At 39.3% G+C, this 23780-nt stretch overlaps 2 protein-coding genes across 4 annotated transcripts in view; both read right to left on the bottom strand.

Annotated features, from left to right (window-relative positions):
* Nucleotides 1-12364, bottom strand: part of osbpl3b (oxysterol binding protein-like 3b) — a 36254-nt gene extending 23890 nt beyond the window's left edge. For both annotated transcript variants that reach the window (XM_085422763.1, XM_085422764.1), the window contains exon 1: nt 12162-12364. The gene's annotated coding sequence lies outside the window, so the exon portion shown is untranslated. The remainder of the gene's footprint in view (nt 1-12161) is intronic.
* A 295-nt stretch (nt 12365-12659) lies between these two features.
* spmip4 (sperm microtubule inner protein 4) lies at nt 12660-19176 on the bottom strand. 2 transcript variants are annotated; one of them, XM_085422761.1, is made up of 10 exons: nt 19051-19176; nt 18677-18722; nt 17707-17853; nt 17539-17610; nt 17393-17422; nt 17122-17312; nt 16963-17051; nt 16710-16884; nt 15235-15323; nt 12660-15158 (listed from the first exon to the last, which is right to left on the bottom strand). In XM_085422761.1, the coding sequence occupies exons 3-10, from the start codon at nt 17808-17810 to the stop codon at nt 14262-14264; spliced, it is 1647 nt and encodes a 548-aa protein (XP_085278887.1). In that variant the 5' UTR covers nt 17811-17853; nt 18677-18722; nt 19051-19176; the 3' UTR covers nt 12660-14261. The 2 variants fall into 2 exon arrangements, with proteins under 2 accessions (XP_085278887.1, XP_085278888.1); XM_085422762.1 differs by lacking the exon at nt 19051-19176 and having other exon boundaries at nt 15016-16212; nt 18677-18835.
* Nucleotides 19177-23780: the final 4604 nt, after the last annotated feature.

The raw sequence follows: 23780 nt of genomic DNA, 5'->3' as shown, positions 1-23780 counted from the left end.
ACAGATAGTGTGACTAATAATAGTAAAATAAGTTGGATAGAGCTAAAAAACACATAGAGCTATATCTGAGGATGCAGGGTTATTATAGGTCTACAAGCCAGTAAAAGTAAAGTGAGCCTACCAGAAGTTCATTGATTTATAGAATGATATAAGCAGTTGTGTACAGCCTCACTGCGACTCTTTAGTGGGTCTGCATGATAATGTTTAAAAAAATCCTCAAACACAAAAGGCTAAATGAAGAGGTGACTAACATCTATTGAATATTTCAGTATGGGTGGGTGAATCCCACAGTTGTTCTGTAATGACAAATTAGCATAACACTTCAGTGAGACAGATGTCTTATGACCTTTACTGGCTGTCCTGGTTTTCTTACTCACAGACTAGTCTTGTCTAGGGATGGGTATCGTTTAGGTTTTATCCGATACCGGTGCCAAACCGATACTTTTGAAACGGTGCCGGTGCTTAAACGGTGCTGAACCGGTGCTTAAATAATGGAGAACACAAACTTTGTCCAAAAACCTCTCATGTTTAGCTATTTTTTTGTAAAAAGATAACAATGTTAGCCTTTTCTGCAGCTATGGGGCATATATGGTATCACTCTTGGCTGGAAGCAGTGCTTAAACAATGGAAAAAACAAACTTTGTCCAAACATCTCTCATGTTTAGCTGTTTTCCACTTTTTCTTTGATCATTTTAGCCTTTTTGGCCAGGGTGAAGGGAGTATCTGCCATCAAACAAGAAGACAGCCGTGCTAGTTCACCTTACATGCATTAATGTAATAATGTGGTTAGCCTACTCAACAAATTACACACGAACAACATTAAGCTACTCACGCAGAGAAGAACGGCTGCTGCTGCTAACATCATCCGTCATCATTTCTGCTACACTGGCAGGGCTAGGGGCCAGGACTCTACTCTTTGGGTTCTTGGGGGATGTTGCTAACTCCGGGTCCGATAACAGGCACCACCCCGCAGTAGATGTGCTCGGTGTGAGATCTCGCAGCAAGCTATCAAATACGGTGCATTTCTCTGCTTTAAAAAAAAACGCTATGCATCGCCAGGTGTTTCATCAGATTCGAGGTGTTACCTCCTTTGCACAGTATCATCTTAAAGCACTTGTTGCAGGCTGCTGAGTTTGCATCTTTTGCTGTGAAGTACAGCCAGACTTTTGACCGCTTGGCCTTGGGCATTTTTAATCTGTAGATCTGCTCTAAAAGAACGTACATACCTGGGCCCGCCTACTACGCTTGCAAAGGTAAAGTGATTGGCTAGAATCCAAAGTGCATGACATCTCAGAAAGAAAAAAAAAGCACCGAAATAAAGCACCGAAATGTGCGCTGCTTTTCGGTCTGGTTACTTTATGTCAGAACCGGATACCGGTACCCATCCCTAGTCTTCTCTTACTGTGATATGGGGGTGTTTTTGCCCATTATAGGATGGTGACATAGAGTGCAGAACAGAAAGGAAAGAAAAATACATAGGGGGATGGCATAGTTTAGCCTGCAGCCAGCAATTTCTTTTCATCATTTATGAATCTGAGTAACTGCTTAGGCTACGAAATGCCAAAAAATATGAAAAATGTTTTATTGTCTACTTGATTTTTGTAACGCAGCGAACACACACGATGAGCTAAAAGTAATTAATAAAAGCTTGGAAAAGTTTGGACTCGTATCAGCTGCATAACACACAAAGATGCTCAAAGGCAAGCACATTCATATCACAATTAATCGTGTGATTAATAACACAAAATAATCATAAATGTCAGCAAGTGCTTGATAAAGCACACCTCCCAAGCTGTTGAGACGTAAGCCTTTCAAAGCCCTTGTGCACTGTTATGAAGCCCATTCTCTCGCTCTCTTTTTTTTTAATTTAAGGCGTACCAGAGAATTGTCAACAAATCTTTGGTCAGCAGTAGGTTTCAAATTAAGTTATACATGGTTTAATGTCCCTCTAAGCTGCACTAACCACATTGACAGAAGCTGAAAGCCCTTTATTGTAACTCATCTGCAGTTCAAGTTGCAGATGTTCCTCTGTCCTTTCACTAAATCCAGTCTGCCAATGAGGATGACATGCATAGCAGGCTTTTAGGCATCATTAGGATGTGACTCACCAGAATAAAAGACTCATGGGTAAACCCCCACAGAGCAGCTTTGTTAGGAAATAGAGTCGTGCTTGCAAAAATGATAGCACTTAAGCTCATATTAGCTGCTGATCCATCACAGTAATTCAGATGTAACAGGGTGGGGAAAGACTCCCTCATCTCAGAAGTGAACTTTAGAGTGAGATTCATTTCACAAGAGGCGAGACGCTGCTGGAGTTCAGTAAATACCAGCAGGAAGAGCGTGCTTAAAATTGCTGAAGTGGGAATCACAACCCCAGGTTATTAACGTAAATATCTAACAAGCCAATCATACGACAGCATCTCACTGCATTTAGGCTTGCAGACATGATCAAGATGACCCTCTGAGTTTCAAACTGAGCGTCAGAAAGAGGAAGAAAATGGCAGTTTAATTGCCTTTGAATGTGACGTCATTGTGGCTGGTCTGAGTAATTCACAACCTGCTGATTCACTGAGATTTTTCCACATAACTATCTCTAGGTGTTACAGAGAACGGTCTGAAAAAATATCAGTCAGCAGCAGTTCTCTAAGAGAAAGTGCCTTGATGATGTCACTGATGATGTCACTTCCAAAGACCACAGTAGGTGTGACTTGTTCACTCTAAGAACAGGAAACCGAGGCTATAATTCACATGGACTTACCAGAATTGGACAGCAGAAGACAAGTCTTTAATTTTATTCAATAAAACCAATGACCTCTCATTCATCATGGGCTGAATCTAAACTGATCCTTTTCTTGTGAGAGTGGCTGGATCACAAAAAATGAACTTATTAGAAGAAAGTCAATGTTGATTTAGAACTGGTTCAAGGGTAAACATCACTCTTCTCTCTTGTCTTTTTTGGCTCTCAAACAACCAGCCTAAAGGTTATAAACTGCCTCTGCAAACACAACACACCCAACATGATGTTGCAGTAGCTACTTTATCCTTGCAGTCTCACCAGCTTTTTTTCCGGGAGCTTATCCCTCTCAGTTAAAAGCACTCTGAAAACAATACAAAATCTGGCAATAACTAGACACTTATTTATCTTTCTTCTAATTTTGTCCCTCTGACGATATAACTACAGGCATACATCAAAATGTATTTCTATTATTCCCTTTTATGTATTTTCCTTAGAAAGATAGACCTTTATCTGATAGCTGACAAAGGAGGCACACTCATTTGTTGCATCTGAAACTTACCACCTTAATAACAGTAATCATATTACAGCTGCACACTGCCCCACTGGGATGATGCCACTTAGGCTTTATTTTTTATTGAAACACAAATGAACAATGAGAGGAAATGAGAAACTGACATAAATGAAGCAAAAGTACTTTTACATCTACATTTTTCTTTGATTTGAATGATGTAATGTATCGCAGATTTAAAAAGAAAAAAGCCTATAAAATCAATATACAGATTTAGTATAAAATTTTAAATTAACAGGATGCTGACCCCTATTTTAGTCTTTCTGCTGAGAAAATAACCTGTTGCTGGCTTTAGTGTCATAGTTATGAAGCATATAAATAGTAATAATTATACAGATCAGTTATATTGATAGGAATATTGACATTATTTCACAGATACCAATGCCATTATTGATTTTTCTTATAGGTCCTGTTCTGTATAGATTCCTTTATAGATTCATGAATAATTTTCTCTTTGGAACAAAAGAGGCCATCACTGGTTAACAGAAGCAATGCACAGTCTCAACACTATATAAAAGAGTAAAGAAGGCTAGCATGTGACTCATGAACAGACGCTTCACTTCTTTGAGTTTGGTGACAAGTGCAAAACATATCATTGATGAAACAAAGTCATAAGCTGGAAGGCAGGATTCAAAAGAATCAAATGAACCAAATGAATTTGGTTCTGATTAACAACTGGAAACTGTTCTTGATTGTCATCACAGTCTACCACTGAACGGAATAATCACACTTGCTAAAATTTCTGCTATTAACTTAAAATTCAAGGCATTAATATTCAACGTGAATATTCAAGCATTCCTTTAACCGTTGATGCTTATTTTTCAGAGAGATCAGCCCACTAGTACCCTTGTTTACTTCACTGAATGAATCTCACTTCATGAGGTAGAGAACTCTCTTTATTCTCCAATCTGTGGTTTCTCACACATTTGAGTCTGCAATATTCATGAAATGATAACACATCATAAAGCTGTGCTTTCATAAGGAACTGCAGAAGAGAAAAAGCAAATAATTCAAATCTGAAAGACTATTTCAGAGATCGTGATGTTGAAAACTGCTTAGAGGTGCAGGCTGGGTTCTTCAATGGGATGCAATCAGAACAGAAGAGCAGAAGTGACAGCTCCTATCTCAGTTTCCTGTTCAAGTTGGAAGAATTATTTAGTGAGAGCATGAACAATTGCACAGAAAACAGAATATGAAATTTTAAAGTTTCTCTTATACACGTTACTGGTGTATCGCCCAATGGTGCAGGCATTAAGGTTGCACCACTGGGCACCATTAAATCACCATTAAATCCTTGCATGTCACTTTGCGTAGACTTTCTATCTTTAGATGTGTTAGTGTGAGCAAAAGTTGACGTAACTGATGTGAAAGGGAATAGACACATACAGAGATTCCTTCTTTTGCGGCTTTGACCTTCTTATTCCCTGTCCTAATTCTAAAATCTTCTTCAAAAATTCTAATTCTAATCTCACTACTTTGATCTTCTTAGTTACTGCTGCTTTGCCAAAGTAATTTAAATTTCTTGAATTTTCTTAATTACTTTTACATCTTACTCTGTAACATCAGTGGCCACAGATGTCACAGCAAAAGAGCAGGCAGTCTGCTTGTTAGGTCTGATGTAATTAGCGATTTCAGGTCTAAATATGTCTTTAGTTGAAAATGGTACAGATTCTTTCAGAGCAAACAAAGTGAGCAGTGCAGTGTTTGCCCAGATGCTACGGTCAAACAGCATTAAGGCATTAATGAAGAAGAGGATTTCAAATGCTGAACAGATTTAAGCTAGCTAGCATGTTTAAGTCTAAAGCTAAGATATCATGACTTAATTATGTCTAAAAATGATAATAACAATTTCTGCACTGTTCTGTCTTTGGTTGAAATCTAAGATGAAAACTTAGATACCAGCAAGGTTTTGAAGGGATAGGAAGTTAAACTAATTGATATTATGATCTTAAGTGAGAGTCAGTGAAGAGACAACAAGGGTAAACTGGAGCCAACAGTATTTTAAGTGTACATTATTATGACTTTTTAAACACTTAGTTTAAAAATGTGCTGCACAGGAATAGTGCTAATGGCAGGAGACGTATGAGGAAACACGACTATTCATAATAAGGGACACAGCAATGCAGCTTTTTAAAAGATGAGAGTTTGAGCATAGATCTATGCTTGAGCCAGCATCGGATCACTGATAGGTCATCACTATCTGAACTGTAGCATGATGAAGATGATGATGCCTAGCAACAGGGCTACTCTGTTGCTTAGCAATGCAGAATAGAACCCCAAAATGAGACCAGCCCTCATTCAAATGACCTCAAACTCACTTGGGTCCCCAGCTCTGCTGCTCATTTGGCCAGGTCTCTTTTGAAAAAAAAAGAAAAGAAAATTAAAATCAATAAAACTTTAAAATTGATAAATAAAGTATTATAAATACTCGGTCAACTTGGTTAACTCGGTCAATCATTAGATGAATGATTGTCAAGAACACGCTCAATTCCTCAGTTTATCAGTAAGAGGAAAGACTGTGACGTTTAGGTTCAGTAATTAATCACCTTACTTATGTGATCTATCTCTTCCCAAGAAACTTAATCAGTGTAAATGTGAAAAGGGTGAAAGCAGTCCTTCTTCTTAAATTGTCTGCAGATCAAGGGCTCTACAGAACTTTATATTTGTTTTATTTATTCATATATTACTTGATTATTCTCAGTATCCCAGGTTATCATGGGAGCACCCAACAAGCCATCAGCATTGTGGACTGACACAGAAAGAACACTAGTTCATCCCAATATAATGATATTATTCATTCTCACAGCTCTTGACCCTCCAACATGGCAATGTTTGCCAGCCCACGTCTCCCTGTGTGTGAGGCACACCCTTTCCTGAAAGAGGCGCGCATACAGTCACGCCTGCTCCTGATCTGCTTTAAGGAGTTGTGGTGAAAGGTTGCCAAGGCCACAGGGAGCTGCTCCAAAAAAAGGGATCACGGTGCTGAGCTTAAAGTGCCTCTCCACTATCTGCAGTATTACATTTTCAGGAGTATGAACCAGAAGTGTGAAGCTGTCACTGCTCATCACCCTAAGAGGAAAGCTTTGTAGAGCTATTTTCATGCTAGAAACACAGCCACCTTTCTCATTCATGCCTAAAACTGCCTGACACGTCACAGGCTCTGTGTCACACTCTCAAAACTACTACACCGCATCCTGTTAATCAGCTATAACCTCGGTGCACCATCTACGCTCCAACATCCCCGTAACTCCCTCACTGTCTCTTTCTCTTGTCAGCTCTGAGGGTGACAGAGGTCCTTTCCTTTGTTGTACTCTCAGTGTAAGGGAGCCAGACAGCCTCATAACTCAGCACCAGCCTATTAGAATGCAGAATAGCTGCAGCTTGGTTCAACACTTGCTGATAAGAGAGGGGAAAAACATAGATTGGCTGGATTTCCGGGCCCAGAGAGCTCTTTATGATGTATCATGTAGCAACTTGCTTGTCAGGTGATGCAGCTGTTGCTTCCCCAATTAAAGATAACAGTAGTTATGACTCTCATGGGGACGAAAAACAGGTTTAATAAAGAGAAATCACATTTCGTTGCCCTGTACCTGTGCATGTGCAATGACAATAAAGTTGAATTCTAATTCTAATTCTAATTCTAAAAAGCTAAATGAACATCTGCACTGCCACAAGCCACCTCTTAGACATTGGAGTGACGATATATTTAGACATGGCATCGTCTTCCTTTACCTTCCATTTATGAACAGAAAAAGAAGTGTCTGACTGAGAGGAGTTACCACATTTTGAGAGATTTACTTCATGCACGAACTACATCAGGACAGCACAGATGAGTCCCTCCCTGATTTTGTAGCATATCGTTAGCTTCATAGCATAATTGCCTAAGTCATTTGACTAAGTCAATGACTTAGGCACTTATGCTATGAAGCTAACGATATAAACTGTCACAGCACCAGAGGATGACTCAAACTGTGGCATCCCTGAAGTGACAAAAGAATGAGGAGCCAACACAAAGCAGCGCTGAGTTTTCTTCTCTGACAAGCTCGTGCTTTGTGGTTACTCTGCAGTCATCCTCTGAAAGACGTCAGTTGCAGTCAGTACTGCTAAAGTTGCGGAGAGATCAGATCTCACCTACAGGTTTTTGAAAATTCAGCCATCGTCTTTTGACCTAATTTAGTGCCCAAATAAAGTTTTTTTCCTCATATGATGTTGCTAATAGACACCTTAATATATTTCTTGCTTGATATTGCACACCAAATCTAAAAAGTTCACTTGACTAAAAAATGTGAACAGACTGCCAATTTCAGTACCGAATTAATTCAACCACTATCATATTTTGAAATCTGTCACATCACGCCAACAAGAATTCGAGTCACTCAAAACAGGACTGTGAGGCAGTACTTAGCCACAAAGCACAGCATACAGCTGTGAACATGTTTAGCTGGTTATATTTACATCAGACAAGGATACTACATGATGGGAGCTCTGATGAAGCTGGAACATCACTGCATGTCCAGGTCATAAGACTGAAAAGTCCAAGGATCAAAGAATCCAAAATCAAAGAGTCGGATTCATCATTGTTTATGAAGATGGTTGATGAGAACCATCTCTGAAAGTTTATGGACTGACACGATATATATGGAGTGTTATGTTACTTATTTAAAATTCACAATATCCTGGTTTTTCAACCAGTGAGGACAAAGCAACGAGAACTACAAATTAACAGAACCTTCATCTACAGCTGTGAAAATAAGCAGGGATAGATTCTTATGCACCAGCTCACCACTTTATTAGGTACATCTGTTCAACTGCAACTACTCAGATCACATGGCAGCAACTCTGTGTAATTAGGCATGTTGATACAAAGACAAGACCTGAAGTTCAAAATGAGGAAGAAAGGTGATTTAAGTGACTTTAAATGGGGAGTGGTCTCAGAACAGAGCACTACCACCAAATATGCACACTAACCAGCCACTTTATTGGGTACATCTGTTGCAGCACTCGTTGACCATCACATGGGAGCACATTTATGTGTGTAGATTTGGGGAAAAAGTGATTTAAGTGACTTTGAATAGTTGTTGATGGCATAAAGGCTCATAGAGAATCATGCAAAAAAGAAAAACTACCCAGTGAGCGATAGTTATCTGTGTAAAAATGCTTTGATGATGCAGGAGATCAGTGAAGAATGTTACAACAAAGGTATGAAGAAGACCATCTCTAAATGCACACCATGTTCAGCCCTGAAGCAGACAGGCTACACAGCATAGGAATACCACAATGAGCTGCCAAGAACAGGAAACTAGGACTAGAATTTGCATCTCCTCAGCAATTAAAACTTATCAGACCAGGCAACACTGGAAAAAAAACATTGCCTGGTCTGATGAGTCTAGATTTCCCTGTGAGAATTCGAATGGTAGGGTCAGAATTTGGTGTAAACATCATAAAAGCAGGGGTGAATCCTGCCTTGTCACAAAGCTCAGATCATCTAAAACAGATTTTTTGAACATGATGATGAGTTCACTGTACTCAGATGGCCTTCACCCACAAATCTGAAGCAATTGTGTGATGCTATCATGTCAATATGAATCCAAATCTCTAAAGAACGTTTTCAGGGGATTGTTGAACCAATGCCATGAGAATTAAGGCAGCTCAGGGGCCCAACCCTGTACTAGAAGGGTGTACCTAATAAAGTGGCAAGTGACTGTATAAAATGACACTGTCATGCTTTATTATGTCGGTATTTGTTGATATGATTTGAACTTGAAAAGCAGAAGTAACTGTTCTGTTACATAAAAACTGTCATTCTTAAAGACAGTATCGGATCAGTTTTAAATGCCACAGAAAGACCGCTATTATAGACGGGCGATTGTGGCTCAAGAGTTCGCCTTGTAATCGGAAGGTTGCCGGTTCGAGCCCCGGCTTGGACAGTCTCGGTCGTTGTGTCCTTGGGCAAGACACTTCACCCGTAGCCTACTGGTGGTGGTCAGAGGGTCCGGTGGCGCCAGTATCCGGCAGCCTTTCCTCTGTCAGTGCGCCCCAGGGTGGCTGTGGCTACAATGTAGCTTGCCATCACCAGTGTGTGAATGGGTGGATGACTGGATATGTAAAGCGCTTTGGGGTCCTTAGGGACTAGTAAAGCGCTATATAAATACAGGCCATTTACCATATGCAGGAGTTTGGAAAAAAACATGTTTTTTCCCCCTCACTGTGCTTTATTGGTTTTTATCAATAAGTATCAACTAGTGCCGCCCTCGTTAAAATTTCATGCAGATATCTGGCAGTCTGTGAGGGAGTTACGAAACCAGCCTCTGAGCTTCTTTCAGTCTCTCCAATGCCTGGAGGAGGCTGAAGACAAGAGTAGCAAGCTGCTATTAAAAAACTATATTACAAATTTGGACAAAAAGTAGATGGACAAATTGCATAACAGCGGGAGTGATGATCTTATCCATCTATCCTGCTATCAAATTCAGGGTTGTGTTGGGGAGCTGGAGGCTATCTCAGCTGTCATAAGGCAAGAGGAAAAGTCATCAGCCTGTTGCAGGGTTTTATTATTTAGAAACGTCTGTGAAGGTTCTCAGTCATCCAGGTCATCGTAGTCAAAGGAGCTTGTAAAGAAAAGCGTCTGGACTTCTTCAAGTTGCTTGAAGACGTTTCACCTCTCATCCGAGAAACTTCTTTCAGTTCTATTATTTAGAACCCCCCCCCCCCCCCCCAAAAAAAAAAAACAAACAAAAACAAAACAAAAACCCTTAAGTTGAATTTGAAAACTACAGAAACTACAGCTCAAAGGAGGAGCTTCTCTTGTGCCGGCCCAAAACCACATGTATATTTTTAGATATGAAACCACATGAATTATTTATGTAGACCTACAGGCCCTGCAAAAATAGCAAAAACACCTGCCACATACTCACAACAGCTGCTTTGTTGACACTTTTTTTTGCATTGTTCACCTGCCAGTTAGCGGCTATTACAAATAAGTTTGGGGTTTTTTGTAACGTACACCCTGAAGCCACAACTACTTCACACAGGTCACTGTATGAGCCAGTGTGCGAAAATGATAGCTCTATACATCCTCTGCTATCTGAATTCTGTTGATCATTGCAAGGAAATTATTGACTGGTAAATATCAATGTGCTGGCCTGACCATCGGTGCTGTGCAATTTTCTGCAATATGATGTTACACTATAAACAACACAACAGCAGGTGACCTAAAAAACTGGAAACAGCCCATGCAATATAAAGACTCAGCACCAAAATGAACGAATTCTGTAGAATCTGACAGATTATAGGCCCATTCAAACATTCAGTGAAATTACTGTGAGCTGGAGGTCACCTTATGAAATGCAGTGCTTTACTGCTAATACTAGCTATACCCATGAAATTAAATTAAGCACCACACCTATTATTTAGGATTTTCAAAATAAATATTCTACTGTACAAAATGTCCAGTTAAATAAAATAAAATAAATTTAGAAAATCCTCCTTAACCACGTTTTCTTTTTGAAACTCTGCGATTATATGTGTTTTCCCCCAGACAAAGCAATTTTATTTTATTTCTCGCTGTTGCATTCCACAGATTCTATTGATTCTTCTCTCTCACAGTCTCTTTGTGTTTGACTGCAATCACTGTCTTGGGCGTGATAGGAGCAAAAAACCTCAGGAGCTGCAGGAAAGACAGATCGGCCACCAAACAAACCATAGTCCCCAGTGAGCACAGCTGTGACAGAAAAATGAGAAGTAGTTTATACAGTGAAACTTACCAAGCCCTCAAGAATTTAGTGTCACAACAATCAACATTGCCAATCTCTAAGAAAAAAATAAAAATAAAACTCAATGTTCCACTGAATAACCTTGACTTTCTCCTTAACTGTGTACAAATCTGTGGCAGCATGCACACTATCTACCTCCTTTGCTCCACCTCATGCCAGCGTGCATTTATGCTGAAATTCTGAGTGGCCTTCCCCATACATGTTTGAACAAACACAGTTCAAGCAACACTTGAAAAGCCTCCTCTGTTGCACTGTTTACACAGGACTCTAGAAAACTGAGCGACCTTGTGTTAGCTGTAAAATTACTCTGTATATGAGCCACATAGATCTCTGACAAAACAGCTTTGAGTCACATTTTTTTTCACTGTGAAGTTGTGCCATAAGTCACTCTTATTCAGCTGGATTTATGAATCCTGCTCGGGTGCACTGATAACTACCATAAATATTGAATATTACATGTGAAACAAAGCAAAATCCTCCATAATCCTGTTTGCTTTGACCACTATCTGTTAAGCAGGAGATGCTGAGCTCCAGCCATGATTGAATCTGAAAATGGATATCACACACACCTACATCCACTCAGCATGAGAGATACACACAGTCATAAAGGCACATTATTCACAGTCCTGGCTTATGACTTGTCGCCTGTGAAGCTAATGAGTTCTACTGCATATTAGGTTTATCATAGAAACAACAGACCATCTTTTATAACTTGTAGAAGACTCAAGAGTCTGGAGACCAAAGTGATCTATTGTTGTTCATATTGTCTCATGTCCAGACCTTTAAATAAACAAATAAACAAATATATAAATACCAGTTGCTTGTTAAACTATAGGACATAAATTTAAGGTCAAGCGCTTTTACATTTATCCAGTTTATCGATGGGTTGTTAAACTTTGATGACTCTGCTGAAGTGTTTCGAAGAACATTACAACTAAAGATTCACATGCACCTGATTTGTTCGGCTGAAAGATCATAATCAATCAAATAACTTCCAGAGGGTTTGAGATTCATCATTGCATAAGAGAAAATTACAAGGCCAAAGAGTTTTTCTTGGACGAGAGAGAGAGAAACAAAACACACTCACCTTGAGCTACAGATGGACACGATCGGTGAACAGATGTTTAACTACAGGAAAGGCCACAGCCGGAGAAGAGATAGTCAATTTAGAGCCCCAACCAAACAGCCTGGCTACTCTACTATGACAAGTACACACATGCACCATCCAGCCGCGCTGAAAAGCATCAGTCTCTCCACCGCTGTACGGAGGAGGGAGATGAGAGGCGACTGACTGAGGCCAACTCCAATTAAACTGCAAAGCAAAGCTCGGCGTCAACTTAAAGGGGCGGCGTTTCTATCACTGACATGTTTCCGTGACGCATAGACGTGTAGAGGAGGTCCCCAAAGCGCAAGGACACAGTGTAGAAGTCTTCATATTTTACATGCAGTCCTGTTAATTAATGCGTTATAGTGGATCTTAGAGGATAAATATCTTATTTGACTTATTTTATTTTATTTTATTTGACTATTCACATTAGTAAATATCACAAAAATGGTTAAATAACTGTTATTAGAAGCGATAAATGAAGTTCAAACGACAAAAGTTAGCATATACCGCCACCTACTGGATACACTGCTGAATCACATCTGTGCTGTTAAACAGTCAAAGCGTCTGCAAACAGATTAAAATGCAAACATACAACAGTTGAGTAAATAGGTACGTTTTTCTATACATTTAAGTCATTTCACGTGATTTAAGTATAGACTTATTGCATAATTATGACAGCAGACAGAAACAGAACTCAACAAAAGCCATATAATTTTTATTTCCATCCCGTCGACAAACTGATATTGTCTCCATTATTAAACAGCAAACTGTGCATGTCTACTTTGCTTTGTGAGCCATTATTCTTTTTCAGTGAAAGTCTGAATGAGACGCTGTTGTATCAGTGAAGGCTGCAGGCTTGCACCTCAAGGACATACTGTCATAAAAAAAATCATTTCACACAAGTCAGCCTGACTGCAACAGATTTTGTGCAAAAGAGCCTTTTTTTTCCTTTCACAGTGGCACGCTGGAAGGTTACTGCGGCACCTATAATACACAGAGTTGGATTCCATAACACAGGCAGCACAATGCTCTGTTCTGCACTCTGTGTTACATTTGCTGGAAAAATCAGCCTCGTATTTTTCTCTCTCTCTCTCTGTAAAATTGGAAAGGTTACAGGGAAGACTAAAGTATTCATCTGTGCAGCATTATGAATCTGGTACAGCTGAATTGCTTCTGTGTGCACTGTGCAGGCTGGCTGAACTCACTGAAGTGAGCTTTGAAGGCTGTTGCTTTTATTTTACTTGATACAATTAGCCACAGCTTGTAAGAGACCAGTACTGTAAAATAAATCCTGAGCTCTAATGCAAATGAAATGTGGGAAAGTAAAGAGCAAATTAACAATGCTTCCGACATGGATGAAACACTTACTGTGCTCGCAGTAATATGTTTATTCTAATTAGCTTCAGTCTGAAAGAAAAACAAATTGCATTCTTATACAATTACAGAGAAACTTTAAATGTGACTATAGTCATATGAGGGCTTGCACAAAATAGGCTGTATTCCTTATGGTCAGTCCATGAAAGTCCATTTTTAGTTGTGCCAAGAAGTCTTTAATGTGGGTGTTATGTAACAATAACCTATATTGAAACCTGTGATAAATTGCTCTATAGGTGCAATAATGCTTCTGAAAAACTGTCCACTGCATCTTTGGTTATGAAAAGTCACACTTAAGTAATGTTAAATACATGCAGTCATTTAAATTTTAATACTAAGTTACTTTCAGGATTCAGGTTATTAGAACTGCTATTGCTTTACTGAGATATTACAATTATGTTTATAAGGCCATATGGGAGCTGCAGTGGTTAGTACTGTTGCCTCACAGCACAAAGGCCCTGGGTTTCAATCCACCAGCTGGACAGGGCCTTCCTGTGTGGAGTTTGTATGCTCTCCCCGTCCTCAGGCTTCCTCCCACAGTCCAAAAACGTGTATGTGGTTAGGTTAATTGGCTGTAGGTGTAAATGTGAGAGTGGTAAACTGTCCAGGGTGTACCATGCCATTTCTCCTCTGACAGCTGGGAACAACTCCATCCATCCTTGCAATTCTGAATTGGGCAAGTGGGAAAAATGGCTGGATGGAAGGTCATCCATGGATGTAGTAGCAGTTAATCCCATAGAAGTTGTGTTTTTTCCCACAGACTACGTTGTCTCTAAGGTTCACAGCGGCATGAGTGATGGAGCTGTTGAACTTGCGATGAGCCTCTGACTTGCTGAATGAATGTTGAAGGTCTAATAGGGTCAGGGCTGCACCTGATTTACCCACAGTCCCAATGGAAGAACTGCCTGGCAGGACAGGAGAGCGTGGCATGATGCACGGATTAGAGTTGCCATGTAGCCGCTCTCTGTCCTCTGCTCCTGGTAACAATTTGGGATGTGATTCCCTGCCCGTCTGGTCTTTGTCTTCAAGTAGTGGACTACAGCTGGGTATATTTCTTCCAACTTTAAAAAGTTTTTTGTCATTTAGCACATCCTTTACACAGATGCTTTCCTCTCTGTTGACTTCTATCCCTCCTTGGGGATGTAGGCGGTTGGACAGGTCCCAGAGTTGCTCTGTGTTTGTGATCTGGGCAGCGTTAGCCTCTTGGTTGCTCTGTGACGGGGATCCTTGCATGACATTGTCAAACTGGACTTTGCAGTTTTCCCTCTTTCTGCCCTTATGCGCAGAGCATTTGCACTGAGCTTGCTGCTTGCGTAAGACCTCCTGGGACAGCTCAGTCTGCTGTGCCTTTGTGGAGTTAGTGCTGCACTTTGATTGAGTATGACCCATTTGGTTCAGATCTGGTGCCTCATTACGCATAGCTGTGATCTCTTGTGGTTGGTTCACAGCAGGCGAGGCAGTGCTTTGGTTTAGAGTTGGAGATGTATTTTGGAGTTCAGCAGCAGTGGGACTGCAGCTGCTCCTCCTGACATTGCTCCCCAGTCTTTTTCTACATCCTTGCCTTGCTTTAGAAGGAACAAACACAGGATGCGACCTTTCTTGCTGCAGGGAAAATAATTAGACTTATTAGTGTTCTGGTCTGTTAATGCTACCGTATAATAAATGCAATGGCTTTTACCAGGTTTGACGTGTGTGAATTAATCCCAGCAAAGTTAGTCATTTTTTCCTTGAAATCATCTGTCATAAAAGGATTTGCTGGCCCTGATCCTTAAAACAAGATTTCACATTAATGTCAGATTTTGGATTACTGCACAAAATACAATAACAACTGATTGATCATCAGTAAGTGTGAGAACCTCTGCGAGTCCTGTCAGTTTGCTGTTCTGGAGCATTCAGGTGTGTGTTTCTCAGTGAGAAAAGACATCAACAATGATCTCAGAGAAACAGAAAGATTGAACAAGTATGAAAGCCTCATCTCTCTAAAAAGAACACATCAAACCAACTGTTGGGTCCAGTGGTGGAAGGCTGCTGATTTGGACCTCAACCTAATTGAAATGCTGTGGCATGACATTAAGATAGCTGTGTATAAACGAAATTTCAAAAATCTCAGATTAACTGATGCAACATTGTAAAGAAGACTTGGCCAAGATTCCTCTACAATGATGCGAGAGATAAAATCATAAAGAAATGATTACTTCAAGGTACTGTTGCTAAAAGGTGCTTGACCAGATACTGAACCACAGGGTGTACTTAGTTTTTCCCCTCATTGCTTCTGCATTTTGGCTTTTTTTTGGTTAAATATATAACAGCACGGTGTAATATTTCATGTGCTGTATGTGAATAATTTAGAACCTGCTAAATACAAGATACAAAGATTTTTCATCAATTCAATTCAATTCAATTTTATTTATATAGCGCCAAATCACAACAGTTACTTCAAGGTGCTTTTTATTGCACAGTAGATCGTACAATAATAGATACAGAGAAAAACCCAACAATCATATGACCCCCTATGAGCAAGCACTTAGGCGACAGTGGGAAGGAAAAACTCCCTTTTAACAGGAAGAAACCTCCAGCAGAACCAGGGTCAGGGAGGGGCGGGGCCATCTGCTGCGACCGGTTGGGGTGAGAGAAAGAAGACAGGATAAAAGACATGCTGTGGAAGAGAGACAGAGGTTAATAACAGATATGATTCAATGCAGAGAGGTCTGTTAACACATAGTGAGTGAGAAAGGTGACTGGAAAGGAAAAACTCAATGCATCATGGGAATCCCCCGGCAGCCTACGTCTCTTGCAGAGTAACTAAGGGAGGATTCAGGGTCACCTGGTCCAGCCCTAACTATATGCTTTGGCAAAAAGGAAAGTTTTAAGCCTAATCTTAAAAGTAGAGATAGTGTCTGTCTCCCGAATCCAAACTGGAAGCTGGTTCCACAGAAGAGGGGCCTGAAAACTGAAGGCTCTCCCTCCCATTCTACTTTTAAATACTCGAGGAACAACAAGTAGGTCTGCAGAGCGAGAGCGAAGTGCTCTAATAGGGTGATATGGTACTACAAGGTCATTAAGATATGTCCTGATAGATAAAACTGATGAACTGAATACTTTTGATACTTTCTGTTTAACAAGGATTTATTTTTCAGTATTTTCACTTCTTACCTGTGTAGTGCATTTGGTAGGAAGTGACCCAAAGGGTCTTCTCCATGTTTTTCAGGATGTTGCTTGTCCTCTCCGATAGCGTCAAATCCCAGTCTCGAAGTTTCAGGTTGGGCAGCACCATCTTTGGGGGAGTGGGGTAGAAAACCTGGCTCTCTCCCTTCGCTGGTTTTGCATGCTGGTGGAAGGAGGAAGACACTTTATGCTTCGATTAACGTCAGTGAAACTGTGAAGTCACTGATATTTCATCACTCACATCAAAAAAGCCATGTTCTCCTGTCCACATAACAGCCTTCTTCCTTGTTTTCAGTGGTGTTTCTAAGCTCTCAAGTCTATATGGAGCACCTAGGTGTGAAAAAAGAAGCATCTTAAAGACCTAACCATTCTACCACTCCCTTTTATCAGAATATCACACCTTTAGTTTTGCTTAGCAGAGTGATATCAGGTGCACTATTTGGGATACTGAGGTTGAGGAAAGATTGAGACGCAGCTCTGACTCCTGTATGTGGGTCATCTGGTGAGTGGAAGGATGGGAACATTGCAAAACGAGAGATGTGCGATGAATAGGGATGCTCTTTTGGGATGGCAATCTTTATCATTTTCTCCCTATGAAAGGCACAAAGACAAGAAAGGGTCGAACTATGTGCAAAAACAAATCAGTTTATCATTATGGAAAGAGTACTCACGCTATATTTATGTCCGTTGGTTTTGGTATTCTGGTAAAAAAAACACACAAAAAAAACCCCACCATCACTGTTATTATGTATCACCACAAACACAGGAAGAGGAAGTTTTTGATTATAATATTTATATAAAATCAGCAGCTACTTACAGTTGGTCATTAAGTCGAACATGACTTTTGTTTCTGCCATCACTGCTGTTACAGCGTTGATTGGTGATACTCCTGTGAAGGTGAAATAATTATATAATTATACTACATTTGATATATTACATTATAAATTCTAAGACTGTCTCATAATGAAGCCAGCATCACACTCACCCAGGTATGGTTCCTCCATAACCGCAGGGATAATGTCTATTTAAATCAGCCCTGAATCCACTGGTGAGTGAAGGCTCCATGTGGCTGCTGAAGACCTGACTCATAATCAGTGAATGTGAAGGAAGGATAAAGCCCTAAAAACCCCCACTAGTATAGAAGGACAAAGAGGCGATGTTTGTAATTGCACACAAGTTTAGCTTGAGAAACAGTACTTAACAAATTTATTAGACCATCTGTCATAAAAGCAAGAAAACACACATATTTTAGAAAAAAATACAACATAATTTTTTTATACAAAAAATTATGTTGTTACTTATTAGGAAAATCTAATGTTTCACTTCTCTGGATAGTCAGAAAGCATAGACAAGCAAAGAACCTATTATTTAATTGCATCTTTAGGCACTTTATTGCTAGTAGCTATCATTTGTTTCTATGTCTTTAGATGAATCTATGAAAAATGCCAGCAGTAACACTAAGGGATTCCCCCCCCCCCCCCCCCAAAAAAAAAAAAAAAAATCTACATCAGATGAACAGGATCTGCAAGTTATGTCCTTAAGCAAAAGGGAAAAAATCCATGAAAGCCCTGAAACAGGACCCGAGAGATGCATCTGGCCTTTCGGTTGATCTGTTTACTGAAGAAGGCTGAGGTACGGCAAATTCTACAATAACTCCCCTGAAAAAGTGGCAACAGGTCTTATGGAGTGATAATTTCCAGCCATCTGCAAACCATGGGACAAAAAGTAGCTAACATCCAAAGAAAGGCTTTGAATCTCAAAGAAGCCTGGACAGCTACTTAAAGAAATAAAAATATCATTGGATCTATTTCCCATTTTCATAGAAAAACATTAAGTGAGGGGCGGCCTAAGACTTTTGTGCAGTATTTTATATATACAGCGACTAATCTTCTAGAGTATACTTGCTGTTTAATCATTAATTAATATAAATTACTATTTTCGTAATATTAACTTACCTGGACAGTGGTATAAAGGAAGTCCAGAGAAGTTCCGAGTATCTGTCTGTGATAAACACACAAATGTCTTGTTTCAAATAAAGGTGAACATTTTAAAGCCTTTTTTTTGACTGAACAGGAGGATCTCCTCTTTGCTTTTGACCAAAGAGGTGGGTTTGAATTCCTGGGACAGGCAGAGTGACAGTGTTACAAACAATAGGGTCAGAGTGAGCGACACCCAATCCAGCCCACTGTGTGTAGTACTGATGTCACTTAAAAGCAACTGTAAAACTAACCTAACTAAACACTGACTACTCTAAGACCAGTGCGATGTAATTTTTACAGTTCTTATTGTTCAAAAATCAAGTCTTGGCTGATTTACTAATATTACTTACAATCACTGCTGAGAACGCCCATCATCCAGTCATCCAGTGTGGATCTGATAATATTACGCATTCACAGCTCAGTGAATGGGTGCAAAGAAAATGAAGCTGGCTCTGACTAGCACACACCGACACCAGATACAAGCTGTGCGACTGGTGTTGGGTTGCAGGAGTCGTATTTCATTCCTGCGCAACACAAGGACTGAAATAGATCCAGATTATGTGCATTAGTGAATGCCCCCAAACTGTCCATCAAATGTAAGTGTTGGCATGCCAAAAAGTAACACGTGTGGGGCGTCGTTTGTAAAGTGAAACATGCTGAAATTAACAGCAACATTTTTCCACATTTAGCTCAAAACCTTACAAAAACATGATTTTTCCCGAGTCATTTTTTACAACATTTAGTAAAATGTTTGTAACTTTTCATATTTAAAACACAATTTTAAAAGTTAAATCTAAATGTTATATTTAAATCTAAATGTTAAATCTAAATGTTACAGGAAACCAAATATTTAGTTTCCTGTTTTCACTTTCCATGTTTCACTTTACAAACTGCGCCTCATAGTTTCTTGTATTTTATTTATTTATTTATTTATTTATTTATTTATTTTTTAAGTTTTATTGAGTGATAGTGCTTTGGAGAAAACCTCTAAAGTTCTTTCAAAATTTTTCTTTGGACATTAGCTGCTTTTTCACTTACTTTTAGTCCAGTCCTTGTACCTGATTGTTTTCAGAGGAATGTCTAATTGTTAAATTAAGCCATTAAACACAGACCTATTCAGTCACTGAGGGGATTAACCAGTGTTATGTCTACACATAACAGGCAACAGTATCTGAATCTCATGTCCTTAAGGAATAGGAAAAAAAAAATATCCAGCAAAGACTCAGGCAGGATCTGAGTGATGCATTTGGCCCTTGATCCACCTACTGTTCACTAGGTTCAACTACTGTCTCATAAGAAATGGGCTCAGTGGAAGGGAGGCTGTCATTAAGCTTTCTTAAGGAAAGACTCAGGTATGTCAGATTACACAAGAACTGCACAGAAAATTTGTGTCAACCAGTTTGATGGTTAGATGGATCAAGATTTGATTCAAGTTTAAATTGTTATCAATATGTACAGAGGAGATCAGGAGAGCGATACCACAGTGACTGTGTACAAAACACAGTGGAGGCTCCATCATGGTTTGGGGAAATATTTCAGGAAGTGTTGTTGGGGACTTGATGGAATTGATGGAATTATGAACACAGAAAAGTACAGACAGATTTTCATCCACTATGCAACAGCTTCTTTTTTCAATATGACAATGATGCCAAACACACTGTTAATGCAATAAAAGCATACCAGGATGGAATAACACACAATTAAACTGTGAGTCATGGAAAGGCCTCCCCAGCGCTCAGACCTCAACATTATTGAAGCAGTGTGGGATCATTTTGACAGAGAACAAAACAAAAAAGCAGCCAACATCCAAGAGGAGCTTTGAATGTCCTTCAAGAAGCCTGGGGAACTATTTCTGAAGACTTTAAAGAAATGACATGAAACTTTGCCTAAGAGAGTCCAGGCTGTGTTTGGATTATACCAAATATTGACTGCCAGCCTTGTTAGAATTGTACACACTGCTGTTTTACCATATACGTGGTATTTCCTTGTAAATTCCTGCACTTACTTCCTGTTAAAGAAATAAAGGTGATTGAAAAACTTTTATTCCTGCTGAGCCAGCTCTTTCATGTGTAATGATAGCAAATTGATATCATCCTTCAATTTTCCTTTTCACACTTGTCCCCAAAACAATTATATTCGTTTTTAATTTGAAAACAAGATTTATGATATTAAACCCCCTGAAAATGTTTCTTTATTATGTAACATAAAATATTTATGGCTAAATAAGTAACTACAAAACATAGGCATATTACATTTAAAGCTGCTGTGATATGCTCTGCCTTTATGCACAGTGACCAAAAGGCCACAGCATTAGATTCCCATTCAGATGTTACTGGATCCAGATTTGCTTAATATGTGAAAATTATGGGAGAGACCTTTCCATACCAGACCAACTCTCAAATAAAACAACAAAAATGGTTTGAACCACTGCAAACACTCTATTATTCATGCAGGGTCTTTTTTATGCCTAGTAGTAAGAAGTTTATTGAAGATACACTAAATCCAGAAACCTGAAAATTGCATTAAAATACCAGTTTTTCAATCAATGCGTGCGGCTGCCTTTTATTGAACGCGATTTGGACTGCTTTCCAAGCAGCAAACCTTGTTTGTTAACTCACAAGACCCATTCTGCATTCTGCTTTTTAATTGGGATTCTCAAGAGACCTTGTCCAAAGTCTCAGCAAAACATGCAAGTCCTATCAAGCAGCATAAGCTAAGTCCAGTAACCAATTACCCTGCTCTGGCCCAGCAGAGCTGCCGCTCTCTCTCCGGATTATAGTTCCCGCTGCTGCATTATAAATGTGCAGCTGCAGTGCTTTCCCTAATATTAGGTTATTGTGCAGATGGAAGTTGACAGTTAGTGGATGATTTGCAACAACAACAGGAAACCAGCCTTATCTGTAGCTCTCATGCCAAGAACTTCAGACACATTGTGAAAAATTAGCTCACCACTGTCATCATGTGACATTTGTTGATAAGATAAGATAAGATAAGATAAGATAACCTTTATTAGTCCCACACGTGGGAAATTTGTTTTGTCATAGCAGGAAGTGGACAGTGCAAAAGTTATATAGCAAAAATTAGAATACAATAGGAATAAAATACTGTACACAACTGTACAGAATAGAATAAAATAAAATACTATATACAGTAGAATAAATAGAATAAAATATACAATAGGATAAAAATAGAATACAAATGCTTTATACAACTGAGTAAAAATACAACTTTGTCAGAAAAAGACTGACTTCACAAAAAAATAACCTCACTGGTCAAAACCTGTTAAAGGAGAGCAGAAATTAAACTTCACCTTCTAACCTCTGAAAGCCACAAGTGAAGCTAAAGACTGTCAGGTCTCATCAGCTTTGCGGTGCCAATTATGTTGTAGTAATATTGCTTTTAGCAATTTTATTAAGCTATCTTACCCTGCAAACACAGCACAATCAGACACAAACAAAATTCAGCTTCAGTGCAAACAGATAAGGTCTTAGAATTACAGCCAGAAAACTTAATAACATCTAACAAAGTTAAAAATGTTCAAAGTTAAAAGCGAGGAAGTCTGCAACCAAGAAATGCCTTCATGAATGGAAACACAGAGATTGGTTTACAGCAAGATGCAAACCACTGTTTACACTCAGTAAAAAGTTAGACTTTGCCAAAAACCAGATAAAGGAGGCTGCATTATCTGACAAATGAAACAAAGACTAAACTGTACTAGAATAATGGGAGAAGAGAAGTATGGAGAAGGAAAGAAAAAGCTAATGGTTTGACAAACATGGTGACATGTGCATATATGGCTGCCAGTGGAACCGGATCACTGGTGTTTATTGATGATGTGGCTGCTGATTAAATGAGAAGTGCACAGGGCTATATTCCCTGCTCAAACAACACTTCACGGTGGGAAATGGATAATGACTTAAAATCAGATTTAGTGGTGTACAGAGGCAAAACGACAAAACTAAATAAATAAAAATGTTACTTTCTAACTGCTGAAAAAAGAGAATGTGTTGATGGTTGAAAGACAGACACACACACACTGACTCTTGCACTCGTCTTCAGTGCCCAGTTACAAATCCGTCCTTGTCTTGTTGGCGGACTATAAGCTTTCTGAAAGGACTTATGAAGACATCCATGATGTTTCTTTCATGTGAGCTAAGGATGAAAGAAAAAAAGATGAACCTGTGAACTCACACTTCAAAGCTCACAGCTCGGGAGAATTTTTCTTTAATTTCATGTTTCAGGAAACACACACACACACACACACACACACACACACACACACACACACACACACACACACACACACACACACACACACACACACACACACATTTCACAATCACAGAGCACAGTGTGTGGGCTTGTGTGCATGTGTGTGTGTGTGTGCGTGAGACTCCAAGGTAACATAGGTGCATTTGTCAGTACAATGAAAATAGTTTTAAATAAAATTACACCATTTTTTCCTCATTTGCATAGAGTTGCTTGGGGAAAAAATGTGGTAAATTAACAGATTTTATTTAAATGTTTTCATTTCATTCTCCAACTATTCAGTCACATTCTGTTAGCTGGGAGGCAAGTGCCCTTGAGTTATTCAGAGCTGTTCATAAAGCAAGTCAGAGCTCTATCTATCTATCTATCTATCTATCTATCTATCTATCTATCTATCTATCTATCTATCTATCTATCTATCTATCTATCTATCTATCTATCTATCTATCTATCTATCTATCTATCTATCTATCTATCTATCCATCCATCCATCCATCCATCCATCCATCCATCCATCCATCCATCCATCCATCACATTTAAAATACAATGTGCATGTTTACTTTGGCCATCTGTTCAAACAGCTTCATTATTTAAATGTACATTAAAAACAGCGTTTTTCCTGTAAATGTAACTGAAACATCACTGACTTTATGGTGAGCTGAGTGTCTCTGGTGGTACAGAATAAAGAGAGGCACTAAAGACACTGCCCTGCAGTTGTCTTTTCTTTTTTCTGTTTTTTATTGCTGGGGAGAATAGGCGCTGTGTTTTTCCACACCTCTGCATACTATTCCACAGAAATCCCCAGAGAAA

This window comes from Rhamphochromis longiceps, linkage group LG11, assembly GCF_057381845.1.
Source record: "Rhamphochromis longiceps isolate RC_006_pf linkage group LG11, R_longiceps_female_GT1.1, whole genome shotgun sequence".
NCBI lineage: Eukaryota > Metazoa > Chordata > Actinopteri > Cichliformes > Cichlidae > Rhamphochromis > Rhamphochromis longiceps.
This window is presented reverse-complemented; position numbering and strand designations above follow the sequence as displayed.

Excerpts from the sequence above, each read along its gene's own strand:
- spmip4 (XM_085422761.1), bottom strand. The coding sequence starts at position 17,810 with ATGAGTCAGGTCTTCAGCAGCCACATGGAGCCTTCACTCACCAGTGGA. Across the intron at positions 17,611-17,706 it reads TATGGAGGAACCATACCTGG|GAGTATCACCAATCAACGCT; the intron begins GTGAGTGTGATG and ends TCACCTTCACAG. Across the intron at positions 17,423-17,538 it reads GTTCGACTTAATGACCAACT|AATACCAAAACCAACGGACA; the intron begins GTAAGTAGCTGC and ends TTTTTTTACCAG.